Source organism: Cervus elaphus, chromosome 12, assembly GCF_910594005.1.
Source record: "Cervus elaphus chromosome 12, mCerEla1.1, whole genome shotgun sequence".
Taxonomy (NCBI): Eukaryota; Metazoa; Chordata; class Mammalia; order Artiodactyla; family Cervidae; genus Cervus; species Cervus elaphus.
In genome coordinates, this window is record NC_057826.1 from 42,794,838 (window position 1) to 42,822,287 (window position 27,450).

The following is a 27,450-nucleotide window of genomic DNA, read 5'->3' on the forward strand; positions in this document are numbered from 1 at the left end:
TGCTACAGTGACAGAGTTGAGTAGTTGAGATAGAGACTGTGTGGCCCACAAAGTCAAAAATATTTACTCTTTGGCCCTTTATAAGAAAATGTTTGTCAACCCTTGATTCCTTGAACTTTATAGATAAGCTGAAACAATCTTTGATTCTGCATTCAGGTTGTTAAAAGAAGAAGAAAAGGCTTTTGTTTTCCTGCTTTGGTTTAGTTAATTAACAAATACCATTCATCTTAGATGTCCTTTGGGCAAGATGAACTCAGGGCCCCTTACTCTGATCACTGACAGGGGAGGGAGAATTAAATGGAAGAGAAGATATCGTAGAACAGAGTAATCCAGAGTTATTCTGTATAAATGCCATTTTTTTCTACATGAAAACTAGTTTTACTCTTTTTTTTCTGACTATAAAAGAATATATTTATCTTTAAAAATAGCCAATGCAAAAAGATGTTAAAAAGACAGTGAAAAATCACTCATAATACTAGCATCCAGGTAACATTCTGATTTATATCGTTCTAGATATTTTTCTGTATGTGTGTACACACACACATACCTATGTCATTTTTTCTCTTATTTTTTTCTAATGGGCTCAAGTTACACACCATACTTTGTGGCCTACTTTACCCACTTAATAGTAGATCAAAAACATTGCTTCAAACCAATCATTGTTTCATGTTAATACTTGGTGACTCAGAAATTCCACACTTAAGTCATTTATCCTATGAAAATAAATTAGATCTGCCACAAAGTCTTGTGTGCAACCCAGGTATTTCTACTATTTTTTTTTTCAATTTTTAAGAATTTATTTTATCTTGGAAGTTGTGAACACTGAACTACAGTTTCACAAATTAGCAAGAACACTGATTCTTACCCTTTAAGAGCATAATTAAAACAAATGAAGTTTATTTTTTTAATTGGGATTTAGTTGCTTTACAATGTTGTGTTGGTTTTTACTGCACAGTGAAATGAATCAGCTTTATATATACATGTACCCCCTCCCCTGGACCTTGTTTTTTATTTTTATTCCACTATTATTTATAGGTATGCTGTCCAATGTGATAGTCACATATTGCTTTTTAAATTAACAATAATTTAAAAAAATAAAAATAAAAAAATAAATTAACAATAATTAAAATTAAGCAAAATTAAAAATCTAGTTTCTCATTTGCTCTAGACACATTTGAAGGCCACAGATAGCTTGTGGCTACCATATTGAATAGCACAGAAATGAGCATTTCCATCATCGCAGAAAGTTCTATTGGACAGCACTGGCTTATAGAAACAAAACAATGGAAATAACCATGCTACCCCACAAGAGGAGACTATCTAAATTATTTATTCTTACTTAGACTAAATTTTATTTGTAATGTTTGTGTTTTTAATAATTGTATGTTTATAAACAATAAATATGGTTCAGAAAGACTAAGGACATAGGGAAATGTTCATGATATAATGTTGGATGCTTAAAGCCATTTAAAACATAACCTGAATTTTGGTGTTAAAAAATGGATATACTGGGAGGAGATTTATGTATACCTATGGCTGATTCATGTTGATGTCTGACAGAAAATAACAAAATTCTGTAAAGCAATTATCCTTCAATAAAAAATAAATAAATTTTTTAAAATGGACATACATACATAAAGTTGGAAAGAATTATACTAAAATATGATCTGGGCAAAATAAGTGGTATTTTTTTCTTTATAATTTTCTTATCATTTTGATGTATAACTTTTACAATCAGAAAATGAGTTGTACGTAAAGAATTTTCTGTACAAGCATGTTGGCTTTTGACCTCCACTGCCATGGAGGTATACTCTCAGACCCCTGGGGGCTCAGATGCAGCGTGGGTAGAAGGAAGAGAATTAACTAACCTCTTCTCCTCCATTGCAGCATGTGACAATGATCAGTGGTCTACACTTCTGTTCTGGTCCCAACAGTATGTGGTGACTACAAAGGTTGCCAGCTGTGGTTGCTATTTCAAAAAAGAAAGCAGAAGGCATCACACAATAGAATATACTGATTTTCATCTCAAAAAGGGATGGGGTAGGGTAGAAGGAAGAATTTTTCTTGAGGAGAAGTAACACAAATAATGGAATCTTTGTAGACTAATTGTAAAGAAATGTTTGTTTGCACATATCCCTGTCCTACTAGTGAGATGGATATTTGACTGGTTAAATAAACTGAATACCAAGGGTATGGATTCAAATTCACTGCTGCCTTGAAATGGTCACAGTCTAGATTCCTATCTGGTAACACCTACAAGATGTTACTCTAAAGAGCAGAATTAGGACAAAGACAAGAATACAGATTTCAGCTTAATAGGAGTAGAGAAATTCTCACCCTTAAGACACTTAACATGACGGAGGTCTTAGCTAACTCTTGGGAATAATCATTTCGCAGAATATAAGTGTATGAAATCAACAAGTTGTATACCTTAAACTTACACAGTGCTCTATCTTAATGAAAATAAAAATTTTAAGACTAACAATAGAACTAGCTGCCTCATAGTGAGGGCCCCGAGTGACGGAAATCCAACTGTTTGGCTATGCAAAAAGGGAATTTATTTCCTTATGTAACCAAAAAGTCCAAGGGTGGGGGTAGTCTAGCTTCACGTTTGTGAAGCCCACCAAAGTGTGAGAATCCGTTCCTTCTCCGTCTCACTGACTCTCTGAATTTTGATTCATTCCATGTAAGCAACTCCATTATGAAACAAAATGGCTGGCACAGCCTCAAACTCACATCTTCATGGTATAGCAATCCTCGTGGAAAGAGAGCATCTTTCTCCTAGCATTGAATCTCACTGGCCTGGCTTAAGTCATCTGCTTCTCCTTGAACTATAGCCCAAGGGATGGGGGAGGCAGACCTGGGTTATTCATGGATTGTACCTCACCAGGCTCATCTGTCCATGGAATTCTCCAGGCAAGAATACTGGAGTGGGTAGCCATCCCCTTCTCCAGGGAATCTTCCCAACCCAAGGATTGAACTGGGGTCTGGGCTTCCCTGGTGGCTCAGCTGGTAAAGAATCCTCCTGCAATGCGGGAGACCTCAGGTTTGATCCCTGAGTTGGGAAGATTCCCTGGAGAAGCAAAAGGCTACCCACTCCAGTATTCTGGCCTGGAGAATTCCATGGACTGTATAGTCCATGGGGTTGCCAATAGTCGGACACGACTGAGCAACTTTCACTTTCTGCCGCATTGCAGGTAGATTCCTTACCATCTGAGCCACCAGGGAAGCCTATTCAGCCACCACTGGAGCCAAATATACTGAGAGTGGGAAAGGTGTGGGCTTTCCAAAGGAAAATCAAAATGTAGTTACCAGGAGACATTGAGTAGACCAAAACCACAGGTGTTCATTATAGTCCCCAACCCTGGATGTGTTCTAGCACTGGCCAGAAATGTAGAAGAGACTTCTGCAACTGACTGACTAGGATGCTGAACTTGAGGACCTCTAATTGTATGCCTTTCCATCCTGAGAGTCAATGATTTCTAGAACTATAATCCATATCAAAGCATCTTGCTAGCAGTGTTTTGCTTTTTTGTTTCGTTTTGGTTTGAGCTGCACTGGGTCTTCTTTGCTCTGTGCAGGCTTTCTCTGGTTGTGATGAGAAGGGGCTACTTTTCACTGTGACGTGTGGGCTTCTCGTTGTGCTGGCTTCTGTTGGTGCAGAGCTCAGGCTCTAGACACAGGAACTCAGTTGCTGTGATGTACGGGCTTAGTTGCTCCCCGCTTGTGGAATCTTCCCAGACCAGGGATTGAACCTGTGTCCCCTGTGTCGGCAGGCTGATTCTTATCCACTGTACCACCAGAGAAGTCAACTAGCATTGTTAACATTGTGGAATTGCTATTGTGATATTTTGGGTGAGATTTAAACATTTTTAGTAGAATTTTGAAATCATCTTTCAAGACATAACATTTTATTTCTTCTCCTCCCTCTTCCAGAAAACCTGGATGAAACTATTGCTCTTCAGACCAAGAATAAACTAGAAAAAAATGTTACTGACAATAAGAGCAAACTTTTCCCAGGTATGATTTTACTATTTATTTTCCAGCTTTTAGCAAAATAACCCTTTTGAGGGGTAAATCATAAATGTCAGTAAATATTGGTAAAGAATTACAGATTTCAAAAAGTTTGAACATCTGAAATCCAATCAAAGGATTAAGTAGCTATAACCTTGGCCAGTTTCACTACAGAATCTGATCCCAAGAAGCACTGAAATGAAACGAAGGCTTTACTGAAGATTTTTAGGTGGTGGTTTGTTGGTAAAGATGAGAACTGTGTCATAGGTTAAACAATCCTTTCTAAAATTCTCCTTTAGCTATCTTTTTCTCTACCCAGATCACCATCACCCAGACCACTGTCCCTGACCCTCTGTCCCCTCTCTGCTGTTCCCTTCCTTGCTGTCCCCTGCTCTCTCCTCTGGGACAGTCTGTGCCCTGTGTGGGATGACTTATGCACTTGTCTCAGTTTCTTCACCCCTACATCTCCACCCATCACCCTGCTTAGCATGTCAAATGCCATGGGGTAGCCTTTCAGGGATGCAAGATGGGCAAAAAGAGAAAAGATTGCAAAATCTTATACTTTAATTTTGTGTCCCTACCACAGAGGTTATGTACATATATTTGATAGAATACATACCCCTTTAAAATGATGTTTTCAAGCAGTTTTTAGTAACCTGGAAACATTGTTCCATAATGATGCTAATGACAAAAGCAAGGAACAAAATTGTACAACTAGGAAAAAATTATGCATCAAAAATATATATATATATACACACACACACACTACACCACAAAACTAGTAGTGGATATTTTACAAAATAAGACAATAACTGATTTCATTTTTCCTATTTTTCTGTAGTAATAAAACTTTTATTGAAAAAAAAAGCTTATCATTAGACTGCTTGATGTTCCCTAGTTTACTGATCACAGCAATGCATTACAGTTGTTTCCAAGGGGTTACTTACTTCATGGTTTGATTCTTTAATTCAATTAGAAATCAAATCTTTGTCCCCTGCAGTGGAAGCATATGGTCTTAACCATTAGATCACCAGGGAAATCCCACAAATACAGTTATGTTAAGTGAGAAATGAGCAAGGATTATTATTGACAGCAAGGGTCCAATTCTCTTCTTTGTGTTAGGGTGACCAGGGGTAAGGAAGTGTGAAGAAAGAAGTAGGAGAGAAGTCCAGCCACAGCCCCAAATCCTTATATGTTATTCTAACAGACTGTTCTTCAAAAATAACATTGAGGAGAGATGGGGCAACTACAGTTATTTTCATTTTAAATCAAGGCTCAATACTTTGGAAACTGACATATCTCACTTGAGTATCTTTGTTGATTAAAATAAGGAGAATAACACAGTGTGGTAGAATGAAAAAAACAACCAGAATCCAGAAAACTGGGAGTGGGGGAGTTGACCCAGCTCTTCTGCCAACTCAGTGGCTTAGCACATCCCTTCGGCACATCTCTCCCCCCCTTGGGCCTCAGTTTCCTCTTCTGTCAAATGGGGAGCGGGAGGAGTCCGACTAGGTAATCAGTAAGATCCTTCCAGCTCAAAAAATGGTCTGACCTAAAACTATACTATTTCAATAAAATTCATTTCTACATTGGGAATTAATACATGAAATAGAGTTATAACAGTGTACAATCTGATTACAGTGCCATCAGAGAAGAGTCATGAAGAAACAGACAGTACCAAGGAAGAAGCTGCTAAGATGGAAAAGGAATACGGAACCTTGAAGGATTCCACAAAAGATGATGACTCCAACCCAAGAGGAAAGACAGATGAGCCCAAAGGTATGAAATTGACAGCTCTATGTTAACAATTAAGTTGGGGAAGCAAAAACTTTCACTTGAAGGTTGATCCGTAAGGCAAAGTCCCACCAAATCTGAGAAATTAGCACCATCTGTATAGAAAAGATTCATCATGTGGTACTTTATTTGAATAGAAATCTTTTTTAATGGCCTTGAGTCTTCTGGGATGGCAAATTGGTTTCATCTTTTGATGGTCTTTAGTGTCCAGTGAGCTTCTGTGCTTGGGGAGAAACATTCATGACCATTTGCATGTTGTTCAGTGTCTAGTTTCTGAACTTATAAATTAAGCAATTTTTATTTAAACATAATTGACACTCCTCTAAACAGTCATATACTACTTATTCAACAAAGTCATCAAAATTTACGGATTTAACAAAGCAGATTTGCTTGATCATTTATAGTGATTGCAATCTGAAACTTTCAAAAACTTGATTAACAATAAATCAAATATATCAAATTTCCTTAAATAACCTAAATACTTAAAAAAGAAAAAAAAAGCACTAAACTAGCTCATTAATTATAAAACCTGTTTTTATCCTTATTCTTTCACATTCCTGGGGTTCAGTTTTTACTCAGCTCTAGTAAGTCTATATAATCTTCTTAGGTTTTGAGACACATTACCATACCCTCAAAGAAAGATACTCTGTTAAGTTGCAAGTTCAAAATCATTAACCCTCAGATTTCAGGTAATCATGTGGGATCTGGAAGCATAGTCCAGTGTTTTGAGCCCTTTTAATTACCAAGTGTGCTGGTTATATCATGGAAAATTTATATCTGTTTCTCAGATATTCTTTTTCTGAAACTCAGTGTCTTTACCAGAAGTTGTAAACAGATGGCTTAAACCTACTTTTTTTTTTTTTCATTATGATATATTGAACTCTTTGGTATAATTGGAACCTTATTTCTATCTTATCTGTATCTTATTAGTAGGGTCATCTGGAGGTTTCATTCCCTGGAAGCTGAGGGAGTAGAGCTGGATCATTGCTCTATTGGGGGAGATGGTAGCGAGTATGACATTCAACTATTTTATCATCTGGAAACACATCCTTGGGGGCCCTTTTCATTGTTTAGTACATGTAATCATTAGTGACAATGAACTGACAGACTTTGCTTATTTCTTGCTATAATGTAAGGCCACAAAGCTGATCATGTTCATGATATAGCTCTTTTTTAAAAACTTTTTATTTTGTATTGGGATATAGCCAATTAGCAATGTTGTGATCCTTCCAAGTGAACAGCGAAGGGACTCAGTCATACATATTTGCTGTTGTTCAGTCACTAAGTTGTGTCCAACTCCTTGCGACCCCATGAGCTGCAGCACTCCAGGCTTTTCTGTCCTTCACTAACTCCCAGTTTGCTCAGACTCATGTCCATTGAGTCAGTGATGCCATCCAACCATCTCTTAGCTCTTAATTTTGAAGAGACTGACCCACATACAAGTTCCCAATCTTTCCTGCTCACACAGATAGAAACAGGTTCACATTCATACTTGTTAATAGACCCATGCTTAAAATATCTGTGTATTAAGTAGAAAAGAAACTAGCTATTTATTACTTTGTAACTTAATTGACAGCAATAACAGTATAACTATCTCTCATATTAAAAAATTAAAAGATTATACTACTTTCTTTGTTAACGTCCATGCGTGCATGCCAAGTCTCTTCAGTCGTGTCCGACTCTTTGAGACCCTGGACTATAGCCCACCAGTCCCCTCTTTGTTAATATTTTATATTAAGTTTTTCCATTTGCGTAAGTTGTTCCAGTTGACAATAATGGTGATGATGATGATTTTTCTGTTTAAATTGGTTCCAAGTTCCTCCTTTGTCCCTTTTGCACTGTATCCAGTGGTTTTTAAAGCATCTATGCTCTCTGGCAACAAAAGCCTTTTTTAAAAAAAAACTTGAAGTATAGTAATTTACAATGTTGTGTTAGTTTTAGGTGTATAGCAAAATATGTATGTATATTCTTTTCAGATTCTTTTCCATTATAGGTTATTACAAGATAATGACTATAGTTCCCTGTGATATACAGTAGGTCTGCATTGTTTATTTATACATATTAATAGTAGTGGGGGCTTCCCTGATGGCTCAGTGGTAAAGAATCTACCTGCCAATGCAGAAGACTTGGGTTCGATCCCTGGGTCAGGAAGATCCCCTGGAGAAGGAAATGGCAACCCACTCCAATGTTCTTGTCTGGAAATCCCACTGGGCAGAGGAGCCTGGTGGGCTACAGTCCATGAGGTCACAAAGAGTCAGACATAACTTACTGACTAAACAACAATAGCAACAAATATAGTAGTGTATATCTGTTCATCACAAATTCCTAAACAGGCTATTCTAGACCCACTCTGAATTTTCCTGCCCCAAGAGTTGAAATCAATTCTCCTTCAAAGAATTCTGGTTCCTTTATATAGAAAATATAGAAAATTAAATCTAAGTTATACAGGCTCAAATGAGTGGTAATGTTGGCCAAGGGTACTGCTTGTATTTTAGTTGCTGGGACTTTTTAAGACAGGGCCAAAAAGAACTTTTTCTTAATATATGAAGTTCATGTTGATCTTTCCTATCTCATGAAGTTTTAGATTATTATACCTTTCTTCTCTCTAGGCTGGATTTCATAGGCCATCACAAGTTTCTTCTACATTGCCACAGCTGACATGTCAACTCTAATTGTTTGGTAATAGCCTATGTTGGGAAAGGTTATGAGGCTGCATCTGGACTCAGGAGGAAAGAATGTTGCAATGATTGATTAATAGCGTTTGTCATGGGCATGGAAAGGGGGAATTGGTGATATATGTGTCACATTTGGTGAGCAGTCATGCTGCCTTGATACTTCCACACAACCCTGGGTCCACTTTGGATGAGTGGTAAACTTTTTAAAATAGTTTTTTAATTTGCCATCCTAGCTTTTTTTTTTTTTTTTTTTGAGGAAATAGAAAGATGGCTTTAATTGTCAGCCAGGAGAAGGGATAACACAGTAGGCTCGTACCTTAAGAATTGTGCCCCTGCTCCATGAGGGGCCTGGGGGGTCATATAGATGGGGCTTGCAATCAGGGGTAGGAGCTAAAGAACAATGGTGTAAGGATCTTGTATTCTTCTTCCTCTTGCTTTATTGAAAAAAAAAAAAACAAAAACAGTCATAGGCTGGCATCTAGTAGCCTGGCCATCCTAGCATTTTTGAGTGTACAGTTCACTGGCATTAAGTTCATTCATATTTCTGTGCTATGATCACATCATCCATTTCCAGAACTCTTTTCATCTTGCAAAACTGAAATTCTATACTCATTGAATAGTAACTCCCCATTCCCTCTGCCTCTCCAGCCCCTGGCAACCACTGCTGTATGTTCTGTCTCAATGAGTTTGACTACTGTAGTTACTTCAGATAAGTGGAATCATGCTGTGTTTGTTATTTTGCCACCAGCTTATTTCACTTAACATAATGTTCTCAAGCTTCGTCTATGTTGTAACATGTGTCAGAATTTCCTTCTTTTATCAGGCTGAGTAATATTTCATTGAAGGTAAATACTACACTTTATCCACTTTATGCAGCTGTTTGTCTATGGACACTTGTGTTGCTTCCACCTTTTGGCCATTGTAAACAATGCCTGATGGGTACACAAATATCTCAAGACTCAAAAATCTTTAATTTGGGTAGGGGGAATATTCCTAGAAATGGAATTATTAAGTCATATGCTTCCCTGGTGGCTCAGACGGTAAAGAATCTGCCTGCAATGCCGGAGACCCTAGTTCTATCCCTGGGTTGGGAAGATCTCCTGGAGAAGGCAATGGCTATCCACTCCAGTATTCTTGCCTGGAGAATTCCATGAAGAATGAAGAGAGGAGGCTGGTAAGTTATAAGTAAGTCCATGGGGTTGCAAAGAGTCAGAGATAACTGAGCATACACATAATTCTATTTTTAATTTTTTGAGAAACCACTGTTTTCCATAGTGGTTTCACCCTTTTACATTCCCACCAACAGTGTGCAAAGGTTTCAATTTCACCACTTCCTCACCAACACTTTTATTCTCTGGGTTTGTTTGTTTGTTTTGTTTTTATGGTAGCCATCCTAATGGATGTGTGGTGGGGGATGAGTGGTGAACTTTTGAAGGATAGCTAACCAGGAAAAGAATGGTCCTGTGGCATGAGCTAGAGAGCTGGGAATATTGGGCAGCACAGAGGACTCCAGCTCAGAGTGCCTGAATCATGTCCTCTGGGAGCAGCCCACATGTGATGCCTGTCCCCTAGAACACCATGTGCCATCATCTAGGAATCATGCTCATTGCTTAGGACAACACTTTATATTGCTGTGCAAACCCTAGGAATGGGTTCTCCCAGGTCTCTTTGCTTGTTTTAAGAAAGCATTATGTAGAAAAGGAATATGCAGGAGTTGATTCTTGGTAACTCACTACTTCCTATTTAGGATGTAAGTGTTTGGAGACTAGTGATGAGGTTAGATTTTCATTAGGGTTTCCATTAGGTAATAATGGGGAGAGACAAGGTTAAAACTCCATGCATTCGGAGTTGAACCCTTGTAATGGGCTCTCTTGAAACATTAAGAAAAGAGTAGGGATTCAGGGCTAAAATTAATCCCACACCCACCCCCCGCTCCATTATTTAGAGACTTAATTTATTCATGCTATCCTCTTTACTCTGGAATAAGAAAAACTGATCCTAGTACAGTTTAGAGAACACCAAACTGAGCTTAAGCCACAGGCCAACATTTCTTGGGAAAAATGCAATTAATGCCCAAAAGGACATATTATGACATACATCTTTGTATTGTGTTGTATTATGACATACAACTTTGTATTCATAGTTGCTTTATTTGTACTTTTTTCTCAAAGGCTACTTTTCTTCTCTGATATAAAACTCAGTGAGAAAACACCTGTTGTGTCTAGGCTGAAAAATAAAAGAATCATGTGGGCGAAGGCAGGGTTGGCTGGATTTCCTGAGACATTTATTCAGTAATAAACATTTATTCCAATAGCAGCCTTGGCACTATGCTCAGAAAGCTGCAGAAGGAATTTAAGGACCAATGCCTGCTTTTGAGGACACAAGATAGCTCTGAAATGACCTAAGAATAGCTCTTAAGTCATATGTAGGCAAGTACAATGTAAGTCACATATGTATCTCCCTTACTGTGAGTCAGAAGTATATACAATAGGCTCTCTTCAGAGAGAAAGCAGGAGAACTTACAGAGCAGAACAAGAAATGAGGTAATGGCTCAGCTAAAACCACTTAAGGAAATAATTAGAAACAGGACACATTGGCAGGAAAATCTTTAGGGAGTCTGTTTTGGTCTTGTGACATGGGGTGATGGCTCCATCTAACCACAGCAAATATTGATTAACCATGCCAAGTGTATGCTGGGGCCTGTGAGGAAAGGGAATAATACCAAAACAACAAAAATAGCATACATTTCTATCACTCTTCAACTTATAAAGAAGTCCACATGCATCTCACTTCAGGTTTAATGCAAAAAGTCCTATTTAATTGCCAGTGATGGAACATCATATATTCATCTTTATAAATATTGTAGCCTATTCAAACTCTTGCTTTCTACAGGGACTCACACTAAGAATAATATTTTAAGATATTGATTTCTAGTTGATGCAGTTATTTGAATGATCTAATCATTATTCCTAAATATAGGGAAATGCCAGTGAAATCAAATTTACTCCAATTTCAGCCATATCTATAAAGGTGCCTAATGTTTCAATTAAATTGCTCTCTGGAGACCAAAGAACTTTGAAAGTTTATTCCATGATCTAAGTGTGGTTATTTTTGCCAGTTTGATGATTACTCTTTCACTTTTGCTCTATGAGTCACTGAAAATCTTTTTTTTGAATCATCCAAGGGATGAAATAAGCATTACCATACCCATAAACTCATTCCAGTGCTATCATTTGTCAATTTTATGGCTAGATAATAGAATTAAGTTGAAAAAGATGATCTCTAAGATAACTTTCCCCTAAATAACCTATCACTCCCCTATCTTCTTTACAGAAGCCAAAAAAGAGAAAGCAGCTTATTTAATTAATAAATTGATAATAAAGTCGACTAACTCATGGGACTGCTTTTATTTTTAAAGCAACATAAGAGGAGAAAATTCATGCCTTTATGAAAGCCCCAAGGCATTCTGTTAGAAAGGTCCAAAAATAGTGAAGCTGTCTTCTCCCAGTGAGTCAGCAAATGTGCCAGGAGCTCAGGCAGGCCAGAGACCTACCACCAACACAAGACTGTGCAGGAAAACAAAGGAGAATTTCTCCCCATGTGTAGAAACCACGGGTCTTCTTTTCAGAATTCACTCCTTAATTTACAAATAAGTAAACCAAGGTTCTGACTTCACAGGTGGTGCTAGTGGTAAAGAACCCACCTGTCCATACAGGAGACATAAGAGATGCAGGTTCAGTCCCTGGGTTGGGAAGATCCCCTGGAGGAGGATCTTCAGTATTCTTGCCCACTCCAGTATTCTTGCCTGGAGAATCCCATGGACAGAGGAGCCTGGCGGGCTGCAGTCCTTGAGGTCGCAAAGAGTCGGACACGACTAAGGCAACTTAGCCACGGCAGCAAACCAAGGTTCAGAAGATGAACTGATTCACCCAAGAGCTCATAGGCAAATAGTGACAGAGCTGGGCTTGAACTTCTGTCCCTTGGCTCCCACCACTGCTCATCCCTCCTAGCATCCCATGCTGCATCTTGCAGGCATGTCAAGTGGCATCACTTTGCACAAACTCTTTTGTTCTGTTTTTGTTTGTGCTTCAACTTGCAGAATCTTAGTTCCCCAACTAGGGATTGAACCCAGGAATCCCCAGGATTGACCACCAGAGAATTCCCACCGAAATTTTTTAACTGAATGGCTCTGGGACCCATCTTAGCATCCATGATACCACTATCAGTTGCTTTGTTCAAATCTGTACTTGTACAATCTTTACTACACAGAATCTTAAGCAATATATCAAACAATTTTCACAAGCACTGTTTTTGAACATCTAATATCTTTGGTATATCCAATATTCAGTAGGTTAAACATACTGATTTCTACAGAGTTGGGGTTTTTTGTTTGCTGGTTTTGTTTGTTTGTTTTTTTTTTTTTTGGAGGGGGATGTTGGCAGATCACAGGAGCATATCAGAATCGGAACAAATTCATGTATATACAAGGATATTTCTCTTGCAGGGCTGAGAACCAGAACAGTCAGAAAAGCAGGGCTACATCTTGACTCTGGCCCTCTTCCCATCTGCTGCAGCATATGTTTTAAGGCTTGTGCCATATTACCTCAGCCATGAGCTATTTTTTTCCAAAGGAAGCTGAAATTAATTTGAAAATAGGCCAGCTTTCCAAAGTGGACTCTCATGGGCTTTCAGCGCACACTGTGTAAATAAAAGATTTGCTTTACAGCTCCTGAGAAGAGGAAATGTAAATAGGAACCAGCTGCTTCTCTGAGGGCAGAGAGACACCTGATTTTATTCCTGTTTTTTCCAGTGCACCAGCAAATGTTGTGGGGGCGGGGGGGGAGGTTCAGTATGTGTTAAAGTGGTTCCCAAACTTTGCCCCGCATTCAAATGAACTCAGGATTGTTAAAAAAGAAAGAAAGAAAAAAAGAAAAATCCTGATACTTAGTCTCTCCTCCAGATATTCTGATGTAATTGGTATGAGGAGTTGACTTGGGCATCAGGATTTTTAAAAGCTCTCCCAAGTGAATCCAATGTGCAGCCAAAATGGAGAAACACTGCCTCTTGGTTGGCCGGTTTGGTAACGACAACAACAGGCACTAAATCTCTAGTCTCAAGGGTGAATTTTACCCAGTTCCATTCATTAGAGGCCCCAGATCCATTCTGGTTCAGCTTCAGGTTCAGGTTCTGACCCTTACTCAGCTGTCTGCTTGGGCACAGGGTGTCTGCTACCCTCTCAGAGCCTGAGTTTCCTCATGGGTGAGATGGGACCAATAATGCTGATTTCATAGAGCTCTGTGAAGATTAAATGCATGTGAATATAGTTTGTTTAGCACATTCATAGGTGTTTTAAATTGTTTCTGATGTAACTACCATTTAAATTCATCACCATTAAATTTCAAGTCTTGTAAATAAGTAATTCATATTTTGAGGAAGGAAGGAAAGAAGGCAGCAGGGAGGAAGGAAGACCTATACAGTTTATTCTTCTTTAAAATTATAGTTTCCCTGGTTTGAATTCCATGCTCACCAAACAATCTTCTGCTTATGATTAGCTTCTATGTAAGAAAGCTTCATCCATTTACTTGTTGAACAAATATTTATTGAGTGTCTATTGTGTCAAGCTTTATTCTAGACATGGGGGTACATTAACAAACAAGAACTATTTCTAAGGGAGGAAGATAAATAATAAAGTTAATAAATTATATGATATGATATGATAGAAAGTGATAAAGATAAAGCAGAAAATGGGAACGAGGGTGATGAGGGGGTTCCATTTTAAGTTAAGGGAAACTGTCCTAATCCATATGTTATGATCCACAGAATAGTAGTCTTCTTTTAAAATGTATATTTCTTTATTGGCCTTCACCTGGTCTTAGCTGTGGCACGTGGGACCTTCCATCTTTGTTGTGGCATGTGGGATCTTTAGCTGCGACATATGGACTCTTATTTGCAGCATGTGGCAGTTCCTCGACCAGGGATTGAACCCAGGACCCCTGCATTGGGATCTTAGAGTCTTAGCCACTGGGCCACCAGGGAAGTCCCAAGATTAACAAACAAAAACACAAAAGAATTTGTGCAAAGTGATGCCTTTTAATGAATTACAGTTTAGTTTCCTTTAATTTGCAGTAAATTCATTCTTTGTTGTGGGTTGATAATGTTAATATGAATAAAATTATTTTTCATGCATTTCATACTTTTAAAATTCAACACCATTTTTATAGGTTATTGGTCACTGAGCAAAAACCAACCTGACAAGATGATGCTGGGTCTCCCTATTTCCAGTCATCTTAGGTTGGGTTCCCTCCAAAGCAGATGCCGAGAAGGGGATTTGAGGTGGAATTTTTAATCAGGAGGTGACCTCAGGAAGCTCTACTGGGGGACAGGTCTATGAGACAGGGGAGGCAAAGGAGCCACTACAGTGTGTTAATGAGCAGACTTCAACTGTAGGCGGTGAGACTCAGACCTCTGGGGATCATGTGGAATGAGCCCAAGGAAGCTGGAGTGTATATCTGCCAAATCTGTCCACCCTCAGCTGAGGGCTCCTATATTAGCATACCTGGAATAATGGAAGCCTGAGGGTGGGGAATCAACAGTGTCCGCTACACTATGATCAAAACCTCATATTTATATTTTACTTTCCTAATTGAGAATTTTTAATGCAATATATAAACAGAAACTACACTGTGATACTCCTTTTCTCAAATAAGTAAGTTCTCCACAGGGTGTGGAGAAAAGGGAACCTTCCTACATTGTCGGTGGGAATGTAAATTGGTGCAAGCACCATGGAAAACAGTTTGGAGGTTCTTTAAAAAACTAAAAATAGAACTGCCAGATGATCCAGCATTTCCACTCCTGGGCAAATATCAGAGAAAACTAACACAAAAATATACATGTACCCAGTGTTCATAGCAGCACTATTCACAATAGCCAAGACATGGAAACAGCTTAGATGTCCATCAACAGATAATGAATAAAGAAGATGTGGTACATACATACAATGGAATACCACTCAGCTATAAAAAAGAATGGAGTAATGCCATTTGCAGCAACACGGATGGACCTGTAGATTATCATGTTAAGTGAAGTCAGAAAGAGGAAAGTCAAAGGCTGTATGATATCACTTATATGTGAAAGCTAAATATGATACAAATATCTATGAAACTGAAACAGACTCACAGACATGAAAAACAGATGTGGTTGCCACTGCTGGGGGATGAGGGGTGTGGGTAGGGGGATGGATTGGGAGTTTGCAATTAACAGATGCAAACAATTATATATAGGAAGGATAGACAACAAGGTCCTACTGTATAGCACAGGAAACTATATTCAATATCCTGTGATAAACAGTAATGGAAAAGAATATATATATGTATGACTTAATCACTTTGTTGTGCAGCAGAAATTAACACATTGTAAAAATATGGTTCAATAAAATAAATTTTAAAAAATAAAATAAGCTCTCCATATTAGGATATGATATCACAGGTAAGACTGTGGGAAGAATGCTTAAAATTATTCAAAGAACAAGACTATTTTCACACATCCTCAAATGTTTTAGAAATTCCAATTACCTGATGTGCTAATGACAAATCATTATTAACTGTTCATTAAAGCAAACCCTTTGAGAAACACTAATTTGATTTGAACTCATTTAAAATAATGAAATTGCGTTCTTTAGAAATAGTCTACGCTGATTTCTTTCCTTGTTCAAAATGCCTTTTCTAACAGAATACAAAATAGAGAACACTGGTTTGGGGTTTTGTTTTGTTTGTTTGTTTTGTTGTTATTGTTGTTACCAAATCTAGATGTTCTTCCTACAAAAGGGCAATAGACAGTGAAAATCTCTACATTCTTTGTGTTGCAATGTTATGACATCAGTTGGCGGACATCGGTCTTTCATGTGCTTTAACATTCTTAAAAGCAAAGAGTTAAAATCAAGGCTTTTTCTACACAGGCAGTTGAAGTGAATATGGACTAGAAATTGTGACTCTCTCCTTTTGTTCACTCATGTCTTTTTGCAAAGGAGTTTCTTTGTGCTTCTTTGGGGACCAGTTGACATGCAACCCAGTGGGGAGGTAAGAGTGGGCTTACAAGATGAGGAAGATACTCAGGAAGTCGCTTAGGTAAATGTGGTGGAAACTGAAACAGCAGCAAACCTTAAGGCAACGTTACCATTCATGGACTGTGGTCAGATGTTCCCAGCTTCAAGCCTGGCTCTACTACTTACTAGCCTTGTGATCTTCAGCATGTTACTTCCTGTCTCTAAGTCTCAGTTTCTTCACCTCTAAAATGGGGATTAAAGAGGTCTAGCTCAAAAGGTTGTTGTGATGAGTAAAAGAGATCATGTATTTGGGGGCAGAAAACACAGCCACTGGTACATGGTAAGCACATAGTACAGGAAGCTCAACCAAGAGGTCGGGTGAGGGGACTAGAGGCATTAGGGCTCAAAGAGGGTGCAGAACAGATGGTCCCCACACTCAGCCCTAGCAGCTATTGCTTCTGCAAAGGCCCTGGACTTGGAAGGCGTTTTTTCCCTTGGGTCATCCAGTATTCTTCAGGTCACCTGATCTCTTGATGCAGACACTCTAAGCATTAGGGACTCATCTGATTAAGGAGATGGTTGACTCTTTGATACAAAACAAGGCTACATCAGTGTCCATGTCTGAATACAAGTCTTTTCTTTTAGACAAGTAGCAGGTAGCAGAAACTTAGCCAGACTATAGAGTCCTAATTTCACCTCTGTTATTTCCTGTATGGCCTCAGCCAAATCACTTAGACTCTCTGAGCCTTAGTTTCCTCGTCTCTAAGCTGATGATAATACCTACACACTACAGACAACAGTGCATCTAAAGGGGTGTCACAGAGCGGATACTTCAGTGATGCCCATATTCTCCTGCTACACTTAAAGCCTATCAGAGAGGTTTACATCCAGGGGAGTTTTATTAATACTAGAATGAGTTCTAAAGTTCTCTATCCAAGCCTTGAAATGAGGTCTAGGTCTTCTTTTCACCTGAGTGTTTACACACTCCCTCCCAGATTGGGCAGAAGGCCTGTGTGCAGCTTATCCAAAGCCACAAACTTGGACTTATCACTTATTTGGTGTTGAATTCTTAAGTATCTGCCACTCTGATTTAGTTCTTGACCTGATAATACACCTTAGTTTGAAAGAACCATACCTAACCGGAGATGAACCAATCCATCCAGTGAACTGAATCAAACTCTTCTTTGCCAATATAAACTGCATTTATTTGTGTGTGGGGGATAATGGCCCCTTGATGTTACCAACTTGGACCTGCCTCCTGGATGCTTATCCCTGTTAGGGACACTCTCCAACAAGTGCTCGATAAGTCCAATGTTTGTTCATGGTCTCTAACAGAAGTGTGATCTTTACAAAGAGATACAGATGGTTTTTATGAGTGTTTAATATAGGTGCTCTTAACTTTTTCAGGGAAAACAGAAGCCTATTTGGAAGCCATCAGAAAAAATATTGATTGGTTGAAGAAACACAACAAAAAGGAAAATAAAGAAGGTAAGGATTTAGTGTGGTTGTTAATTGCAAACATCACCCATTTGTTAGGAGCTCTTATTTTGTATTTTTTTTTATTAGCCACGCAGTTTGCAGGGTCTTAGTTTCCCAACCAGGGATCGAACCCAGGCCCCTAGCAGTGAAAACACAAGAGTCCTAACCACTGGACCACTAGGGAATTCCCAGGAACTGTTATTAAAGACTCTCATAGTCAAATTAGGCTAAAGTCCCCTCTCAGCCCAAAAGACTTTTGGCACCACGCTTCAGATGCAAAAGGGAACAGACCTCCATTTCTCTCAATTTTCAAATCATCCTTTCAAGCAAAGGCATTTTCTTTTCTTTTCCATTTTGTTATGAAAAAATGTCAAACAGAAGCAGAGAAAATAGTATAATAAATCCCCATGGTCCCATCACCCATCTTCAGTAATTATCAACATTTTGTCAATCTTCTTTTGTCTATCCCCTCCCCTTTTCTTAGAGTATCTTAAACATTTCCTGAGCTCCTATTGCGTGCACCCTGCAGTCACAAAGGCAGTCACTCACTAACTTAAAACAAACCACAGAACCAGACTCTGTTCTGAGTGTCAGAAATGTGAAGGACCATACAATGCAGCACCCCCTACCCCCTGCCAAATTACTCACACCATCAATAAGGCTCCAGTGGGCCTCCCTCAGGACTAACATGATAAGCATGGTGGTTAAGAGATGAGAGGGCACATCTCTCTATACTCGGAGAAAGGGCTGCAGGAAAGCCTGTGCTGGAAAGGCAAGGAAGAACTTTTGAGTGAGGAGAGGTGGAGGCTGAGGGAACACTGAGCACAAAGACATAAATGGACAAAAGAGAGTGATGTATTCTGAGAACAGGAGCCATTCATTTTCCCAGGAGCACTGGGGTGCTCTGTTGGGAGGACCGGCAGACAGAGCCGGGGAGATGGGCAGTAGCCAAGTCAGGAAAAGGCTTGTGCACCCTGCAGAGGAGGTTAATTTTAGCCAGAGGAGACTAAATCAGGGCTTAATTAGGTTAACGACTGAGAAGTCTTTCTGGCAGCAGTGTGGTTACAGATTGAAAAAATAAAACCCCAGAAGCCAGGCAAGAGATAGGAGGCAAGGATTTGGAGCAGGTAGGATGGTGCTTAAACAGGGAGAAAGAAGAAAGGAGAAACTCCAGAGCCACATGGAGAGAGGATTCTAGTATGATTCCCAGGGGTCTGGCCAGAGTAGTTGCAAAGTGATGCTTTTAAAATGAGAGGAGCAGAGCTTTTCAAACTTGAAAATGCATTCATGTCACCTGCCAGATCTCCTAATGCCCACAGGACCACAAAGTCAAACTCAAGGGGCAGGACCCAGGCATCAGTATTTTTTAAGCTCTCATAATTCCACTGTACAGCTAAGTTTGAGAACCGATGAGATAGAACACAGTGGGAACAAGAGGTGTTTTCAGCACTCCTTTAGCCTGTGACCATACAAGTTGAGCAAGATGGAAATTATTATCAGGCCTTTATACATACTTTATTTCATTTGGTTCAAAGTGATATGAATTAGCCAGCTGTCAGTTCCATTAAAAGTCACATGAACCATATTTCACCAATCTGTCATTCGTTGAAAAATGCACCATTGCTTCATGTACCACTTCAAAAGAAAAATTATAACATGCCATTAATAATGGCAAAGAGTTTAAAATTGTTTTTAAAGTTTATCTTAGCATCAGTATAATACAGTACGTACCAAAATGCATTCAGTATGTACCAAAATTCAGTGTAAATTGTATGCACCAACCATAGTATTTGTTCTTTCTTTCACTGATTAACACGCAAATCTGACTTATGGTCATAACTGGCAACATCCTGCAATTCAATCTTTCTGTTCTAGAAACGACCAACTACTAAAGCATGGAACTCTAGTGCTTGCATATTGGAGGCTCTATGAACAAACTTCAGAATGACAGTGTTGGGTTTGGGCTTCTTTCTGCCTCTAGGAAGTGAGGGTGACATGCATTTCACCCTTCTCAAGCAGAAACAGAGAGCTCTTCCTCCACTACGTTTATATGTGCTCTGCCTGATCTGGGTCATCTCTCAGTCTGCGGAGCCTCAGGTCCTAGAGCCAACAGTGGCTGGGACACTGTGAACAGGAAATCTTACCATTGGTTCTGACCTTCCTTACCCTCTGCAGATGCCCTTTGCTTGACAGAGGCCTGGGGTGACCTGTCACACCATGTGACAATGAAGAGAATAATGAAATCTTGAGCAGGCTTAAAAAGAAAGTCAAAAAAGCAAATCACAGCCCTTATCCTTCTTGAGTCTTAACTACCTTAAAACGATTTTAAGTTAGCAAGGTAGCACTCCTGGCGCACTCTAACCGCCAGCTAGGGCAGAACCGGGAGGGACTCTGACAGCCTTTCCTCTGCACCGCGCTGGATTTCCACCCCCATTTTCACACAGTGACGGCCATGTCATAAAGAGAGCATTTTTCCATTTCAAAAGAAAGCAAAATATTTTCCTGTTTGTCTATTCAAATCATCTGTTCACAGATGTTTTTGGGGAGTTTGCCTTTTGTCCCACTAGAGATACTGACCCAGAACCAGTTCTGAAAAGCCAGGGTTATTAATAATTTGAACTAGTGTCTCTCGGTGCCCTGTGAGTTAGTCAGGAAGCCACTTGTGAGGTGCGCACAAGATATACGCTCAGCCTGATTCTGTAACTCATGCCTGAGAGAAAGGGAAAGTCAAAACTGAAACACAATAGAGCCTCCAAACACTTATTGAATGTCCTGCATGTGTTAGATGCTTCACATTCAGTACTTCAAGGCCATAGAATGATCAAAGCAGTGACTACAGACAGACCTGAATTCAGAACCTGATTCTCTCATAACCCGAGCGAGTGACGTACCTCCTCTGTCCTGTCTGTTCATCTCTGAAACGGGGACACTAACGCTTTCCTCGTGGGGTTTTGTGAGGAGCAAATAAGACGCGGTTGTAAACCGCTCGGTGCTGCTAGTTATCTCTTCAGTCGTCATGCCCGTCAAACCAAAAGGAGCAAATGCCCTCCTAACAACCTCTCTCTGCGCCTCAGCTCACCTTGATATGATAAACACCTGATCCTTGTAAAGAGGTCCTTCAGGTCTGGTTTTCCTTTCATGCAGAGGCTTAAAGATGCCCGGGTGACCCAGGTTCAGCTTCTATTCAGGCTGCCTGAAGGTGGCCATGGAATGCTCAGAGCTTTTGTACCGCTGCGCCCGCCCCCCCTTCTCTTCCTTTTACAAACTGACAGAAGGCAGAACTTTGTTCCAGGGGCTGCCGACAGCCAAGATGAATGGCATGGCACCCAAGAAACTCGGCCTCAGGCAGCTCACGGTCTGGGGGGGTGTCGTGGAAGACCTACCAACCCAATCGTGGGGGTCGTGTGTCATTCATTTTGATACCTCCCTAGAATGTATTGTATGTAGCGATTTAAAATGATGTTTCTGAAGAATATCAATGTTCACTGTGTAAACTGAGTGAAGGGAATTAGTTATTAATATGAGGTTAAATGTACCCTGTGATCACAACTGTGTTGAGATATACATTGAAAAGCTAAAAGGAAACAGAACAAAATATCCACTGTGGTTATCAATGATAATAGAATCCAGGTGATTTAAATACTAATTTAGTGCTTCTATATTTTCCATATTTTAAAACAACAAGCATATAACACTTAAAGCATCAAGGGAAGATGTGGGGTTTTTTTCCAAGCCTTCAGAAAGATGCCACTAGCAGCCTCCTTATTTGGTTGAGGATCTCTTTGTTTTTTGTGGATGGTTCAATGGTTTACATAAATTTTTTGTTTAAGTAGGACAGAGGAACCACAAAGAGGTTATGGTTTCGCTTTTCACTCCCTGCATACAATTCAAACAACATGAAAATCAAGGTAATTCTTAATATGGAAAAAAAAGTGGGTTGTCATAGCAACATGGGCTTAACCAGTGTAACAAGTTGAAGAAGTCAGAGCACCTGGTTCTGATCATAACTGTTACTAGCTGTGTGACCTTAAATAAGGAACTTAAGCTTTAGGATCCTGTTACCCACAGTGTGTTTCCTGGACCGGCAGCATCAACATCTTTTGAAACCTTGTGTAAAATGCAGAATCTGGTCCCCCTCCCCTGCTCAGGCCTACTGAATACAGATCTGCAAGTTCCCAAGAGCCCCAGGTGATTGATATAAACATTAAAGTTTGTGGAGCCCGGGTTTATGAATATGTTCCCTTTCTGGTCAAATGAGGGTTATTCTCCCCACCTGAATGCCTCAAAAAGTTGTGATGAAAAGCAGATGGGATAATATAATGCATATAAACATGATTTGAAGCTGCAAACTACTGCAACAATGCCAAGATCTAAAATGCCTTCCATTGTGAAAGATGGGCATGGTAACTGTTTTGCACAAAATGTTCGCCAATAGCAATCAGTGTAATGGATTGTGCTTTCCTGATCTTTGCTCATGATACTTGAATAATATTTTCCAGATTATGACCTTTCAAAGATGAGGGACTTCATCAACCAACAAGCTGATGCTTATGTGGAGAAAGGCATCCTTGATAAAGAAGAAGCTGATGCTATTAAGCGTATTTACAGTAGCCTGTAAAAATGGCAAATGACCCAGGAGTCTTTTAACTGTTTCAGAAAATGTAGTGTAGCTTAAAACACTTCTAATTCTGTGATTAAAGTTATTTTGACCCAATGATTATTAGAAAGTCCTGAATTTACAGTAGTTACTCTTAAAAGTGGTTAAAACAATAGCTTTCTTGCCGTAAATACTATCTGAAAAGTAAAGTTGTGTGTAAGCTGAGAGTTTGTATATAGAATTCTTATTTCCTTATAGATTTACATTTTATAACCAGATATATGTTGCTTTGGAAAAGCCTGTAATGGAGTGAACCTAAAGCTGAACCCTCATTTCACTGTGTCACGCATACAAGTACCCTCCTTGAAGAATTAGGGGGCTCTGTTTTCAAGGCATGCTGGGTACCAAAGCACCTCATAGACTATCTGTTACAAGATGTCACTTCTGTACCTCTTCCCTTTTGGGAGCTGAAATAAATTCACATTTCCTCGAAGCCTCTAGAGCTTAAAGTGTAGCTATCAGCTTTTTTGGCTGGCTCTTTATCAGACCCAATGGCACAAAAAGGAACCTGAAAAATAGGCATAGGATTTGCTGGATTTATTAACCATTTCTCCCCACTCTCAACATTTCCTATTAGTGGGATTTCAGAAATTGAGTTTTTCTCTTAAGAGGGATACCGAACTATATACTCTCCAAGAAGACAAATGAGGTCATAAAATACTACATAAAGCAAGGTAAAAATTGATGCCAGACTCAAGTTATCCAAACTGAATTTGATCCAAGCCAAGGTTTCTCAACAGAGAGCAAGAGAACTAGGGAGTAGGGCAGATAGATGTGTGTGTGCTTGACTCTTAGCAAACCCATGGACTGTATCCTGCCAGACTCCTCTGTCCATAGAGTTTTCCAGACAAGAATACTGGAATGGGTTGCTATTTCCTCCTTCAGGGAATCTTCCTGACCCAGGGATTGAACCCACGTCTCTTGCATCTCCTGCATTGGCAGGCTGATTCTTTACCACTAGCGCCACCTGGGAAGCTTGGAAGAGTAAATATAAAGATAAAAATCATTCCCTTCCTTTGGGGGACCACGGACACATGTGTATGTATGGCTGAGCCCCTTTGCTGTCCACCTGAAACTATCACAACATTGTTAATCAGCTACACTCCAATATAAAATAAAAAGTTGTTTTTTTAAATCATTCCCTTCCCCGTGAACCAAAGTTTGTAGATGAGCTTCCCTGGAGGACAAGGTTAATGAATGTTAGATCCTTGCAACCCCTCTTCCTCAACCACCATCACAGACACAGTCAAGAAACAACACACAGTGATGCTTCCTCCTGAAGTGTTAATGCTTTGAATTAACAAACCAAAGAATGCTTTGAAAATATATTATTCAGTGTAAATTAATTACATATTTTCTATATATTTCAGTTGAAATATAAAATATAAAATGTCATAAAAATAACATAATGTTTTGTATACCGGCTATCTTACTTCAGATGGCTTCTGCTACCTGTCTTGAACACCCCTACCTCAGTTTTTGGTGAGGAATGGGGGACACACAGAGAAGCTACAAATGGTGTTTTCATGGGGAGGAGACCACTGCTGCTTCTCCCCACCTTCTCTAGAGTTGCAAAAACAAAAATCACAGCCTGACACACACAGAAACAAAACTCATAATGTTTTAGAAAAGCCAGTGCCCACTGGTGAATAGTGAGAAGGAACTAAAACATCTTTGCCTGAACTATACTTGCCAAAGCACAATGAGTCAGACCATTTGAATGACTCATCTTTGATAAATGACTCGATTTCACCATGGCCTGTAGTCCAAAAATGCTGCTTCTACATTAGAATTAACTGATGGTGACCCAAGCATTTTCTCCGTTCACTTGTCTAATAGTTTATCTAAATATCTATGCAGTATTTTAAAAATAAGGTATTTACTAGGGGAGTTCATTATAGCTTTCAGAGCACACTGACATTCATTAGTTCCTATTGATAAACAAGACAGAAGGAGATTGTCAGTCCTGTTTTATACATGAGGAAGCTGGTTCACACCAAGGGCACTGGACATACTCAAACTCTGATGGCCAAGAAATGATAAAGCCGGGATTAGAACCCAGATTCTTGTCTCGGTTCCTCCTCATAGTGCTTCTGTGTGCAAGTGACTAAAGGACTCTAGTCCAGCACAGTTTGACCGTGGCCTTGGTGAATTCAGTTTTCAGTATCTTGAAGATGAGGGAAGAGATGTTTTGGCTAGAAATTGCTAAGAGAGACCTTAGGCAAAAATAAAATAACTCAGAAAAATGTTCCTGAGATTGTGCCCTTCATTTCCAATTTGTCTTCTGGATAGTATTTTTGGATTTGCATTTTTTGGATTACTCTCAAACTTCATATTATTTTATCATAAAAAATCTTTACATTAAAAATAATTCCTGGACTTTTTTTTTTTAAAAGAGGCCTTGATCTTTCCTTATATACATGACTATTTCCCTTCAAAAAAAATTTTTTTTTTCTTTTACTTTCTGCTTTCTCAACTCCCTCCCCATAATGTAGGTAGTAGTGGCTACATGAAAATAGCAAAGCATGATCAAGAGATAACCATATAGCAAAAATAATAATAATGTAAGGAAAAAAATGAGCAGTTATCATGAGAAAAAGCATGAGAAAAAATTAGGGGAAAAAACCCAAAACACAAGGGATTATGTACATTATGAACAAGTGAGAAATTTAAGACAAGGGCAAACAGCTGCTTTCCATTCATGCCCCTTTTCAGTTCAGTTGCTCAGTCGTGTCTGACTCTTTGCAACCCCTGGATGGCAGCATGCCAGGCTTCCCTGTCCATCACCAACTCCCCAAGCTTGCTCAAATTCATGTCCATTGAGTCAATGATGCCATCCAACAACCTCATCCTCTGTCGTCCCCTTCTCCTCCCGCCTTCAATCTTTCCCAGCATCAGGGGCTTTTCAAATGAGTCAGTTCTTCACATCAGGTGACCAAAGTATTGGAGTTTCAGTTTCAGCATGAGTCCTTCCAATGAATATTTAGGACTGATCTCCTTTAGGATGGACTGGTGGGATCTCCTTGCAGCCTAAGGGACTCTCAAGACTCTTCTCCAACACCAGAGCTCAAAAGCATCAATTCTTAGGCGCTCAGCTTTCTTTATAGTCCAACTCAGATCCATACATGACTACTGGAAAAACCATAGCTTTGACTAGACAGACCTTTGTTGGCAAAGTAATGTCTCCGCTTTTTAATATGCTGTCTAGGTTGGTTATAGCTTTTCTTCCAAGGAGCAAGCGTCTTTTAATTTCATGCTGCAGTCAACATCTGCAGTGATTGTTGAGCCACCCAAAATAAAATCTGTCACTGTATCCACTGTTTCCCCATCCATTTGACATGAAGTGATGGGACCAGATGCCATGATCTTAGTTTTCTGAATGTTGAGCTTTAAGTCAACTTTTTCACTCTCCTCTTTCACTTTCATCAGGAGGCTCTTTAGTTCTCCTTCACTTTCTGCCATAAGGGTGGTGTCATCTGCATATCTGAGGTTATTGATAATTCTCCCGGCAATCTTGATTCCAGCTTGTGCTTCATCCAGTCCAGCATTTCTCATGATGTACTCTTATGTTAAATAAGCAGGGTGACAATATACTCTGTTGGTCACCCTTAAGGCAGCCACTGTTGGTCAGCCTTAAGGGGTGAATCTGTGCAATTCTGGTATTGCACATTCTGTTTCATTAACCCCGGAGGGTACTTGTTTTCATTTTCGTGGAAGACCTGGAGGAGCCAGATGGAAAAGAAAATGAGGAAAGAGAAAAGAGGGAGAATGGAAAAAAGGTCCTTCCTGCCTCACAGAAAGAAGAAGAAAGAAGACCCCTTTTAGGAGGGATAAATACAAGGACTTTTTGCGGAAGCTTAAAGATTTATTTAACCCAATTCCTGAATAGACATTGAAAAAAAAATATTTAATTGTATGGAATATTAGTCACAAGAAGGAGTAAAACTGAGTCAGCTGTAGTGAGATGGATGAACCTAGAGTTCTGTCATACACAGTGAAGTAAGTCAGAAAGAGAAAAACAAGTATCATATATTAAGGCACATATGTGGAATCTAGAAAAATGGTACAGATGAACATATGTGCAGGGCAGGAATAGAGACTCAGACATAGAGAATGGATGTGTGGACCCGGGAGTAGGGGAAGGGGAGAGTGGGGCAAACTGGGAGATGAGGATTGACATATATATACACACTACCATACGGAAAATAGATAAGTAGTGGGAACCTGCCATGTAGCACAGGGAGGTGAGCTCAGTGCTTTGTGATACTGACCTAGAGGGGTAAGATGGGGGGATGAGTGGAGGGAGATCCAAGAGGGAGGGGATATATGTACATATATCACTGGTTTATTTCCTTGTATAGCAGAAACTGATGCAACACTGTAAAGCAATCATACTCCAATAAAAAAAATATTTAATTATAAATAATACATTGCTTAAAGTTTACCGTAAAAGACAAATTATGTGACTAAAAAGCTAACTAAGTCCTTAGTCCTTCAAACGAGCAAGAGTGACTGTACAACATTCTATAACATGACTTATCAATGAAATCTAAGCTAGAATTTACCAGTGGGTCTAGTCTTGGCGTTGTTTACTTCTTCTTTGATATATTCCATGTTTTCACTATATCTGAAACACAAGTCAGATATTATTGAGATGCAAAAGTTACTGGTAATTGCAATTTATTTGCTTTTAGATTTTTGAAACCTTTTCCAAAATTGCGATTATAACAATAAAGATCATTAAAGTAGAGAAGCTGTCACCATTTGAAACTGTAATTTAAAAATCTATC

General features: G+C 39.3%; 1 protein-coding gene across 3 annotated transcripts in view; it reads left to right on the forward strand.

Annotated features, from left to right (window-relative positions):
• The window catches only part of SCG3 (secretogranin III), a 38,838-nt gene extending 15,736 nt beyond the window's left edge, over positions 1 to 23,102 (forward strand). For 2 of the 3 annotated variants that reach the window (XM_043920771.1, XM_043920773.1), the window contains 4 exons: positions 3,937 to 4,020; positions 5,656 to 5,793; positions 17,932 to 18,012; positions 22,503 to 23,102. In XM_043920771.1, the coding sequence (XP_043776706.1) occupies positions 3,937 to 4,020; positions 5,656 to 5,793; positions 17,932 to 18,012; positions 22,503 to 22,621 (422 nt within the window). In that variant the 3' untranslated portion in view covers positions 22,622 to 23,102. Of the gene's footprint in view, positions 1 to 3,936; positions 4,021 to 5,655; positions 5,794 to 17,931; positions 18,013 to 21,836; positions 22,452 to 22,502 lie in introns of those variants that run through there. The other variant, XM_043920772.1, reaches the window with a different exon arrangement.
• Positions 23,103 to 27,450: the final 4,348 nt, after the last annotated feature.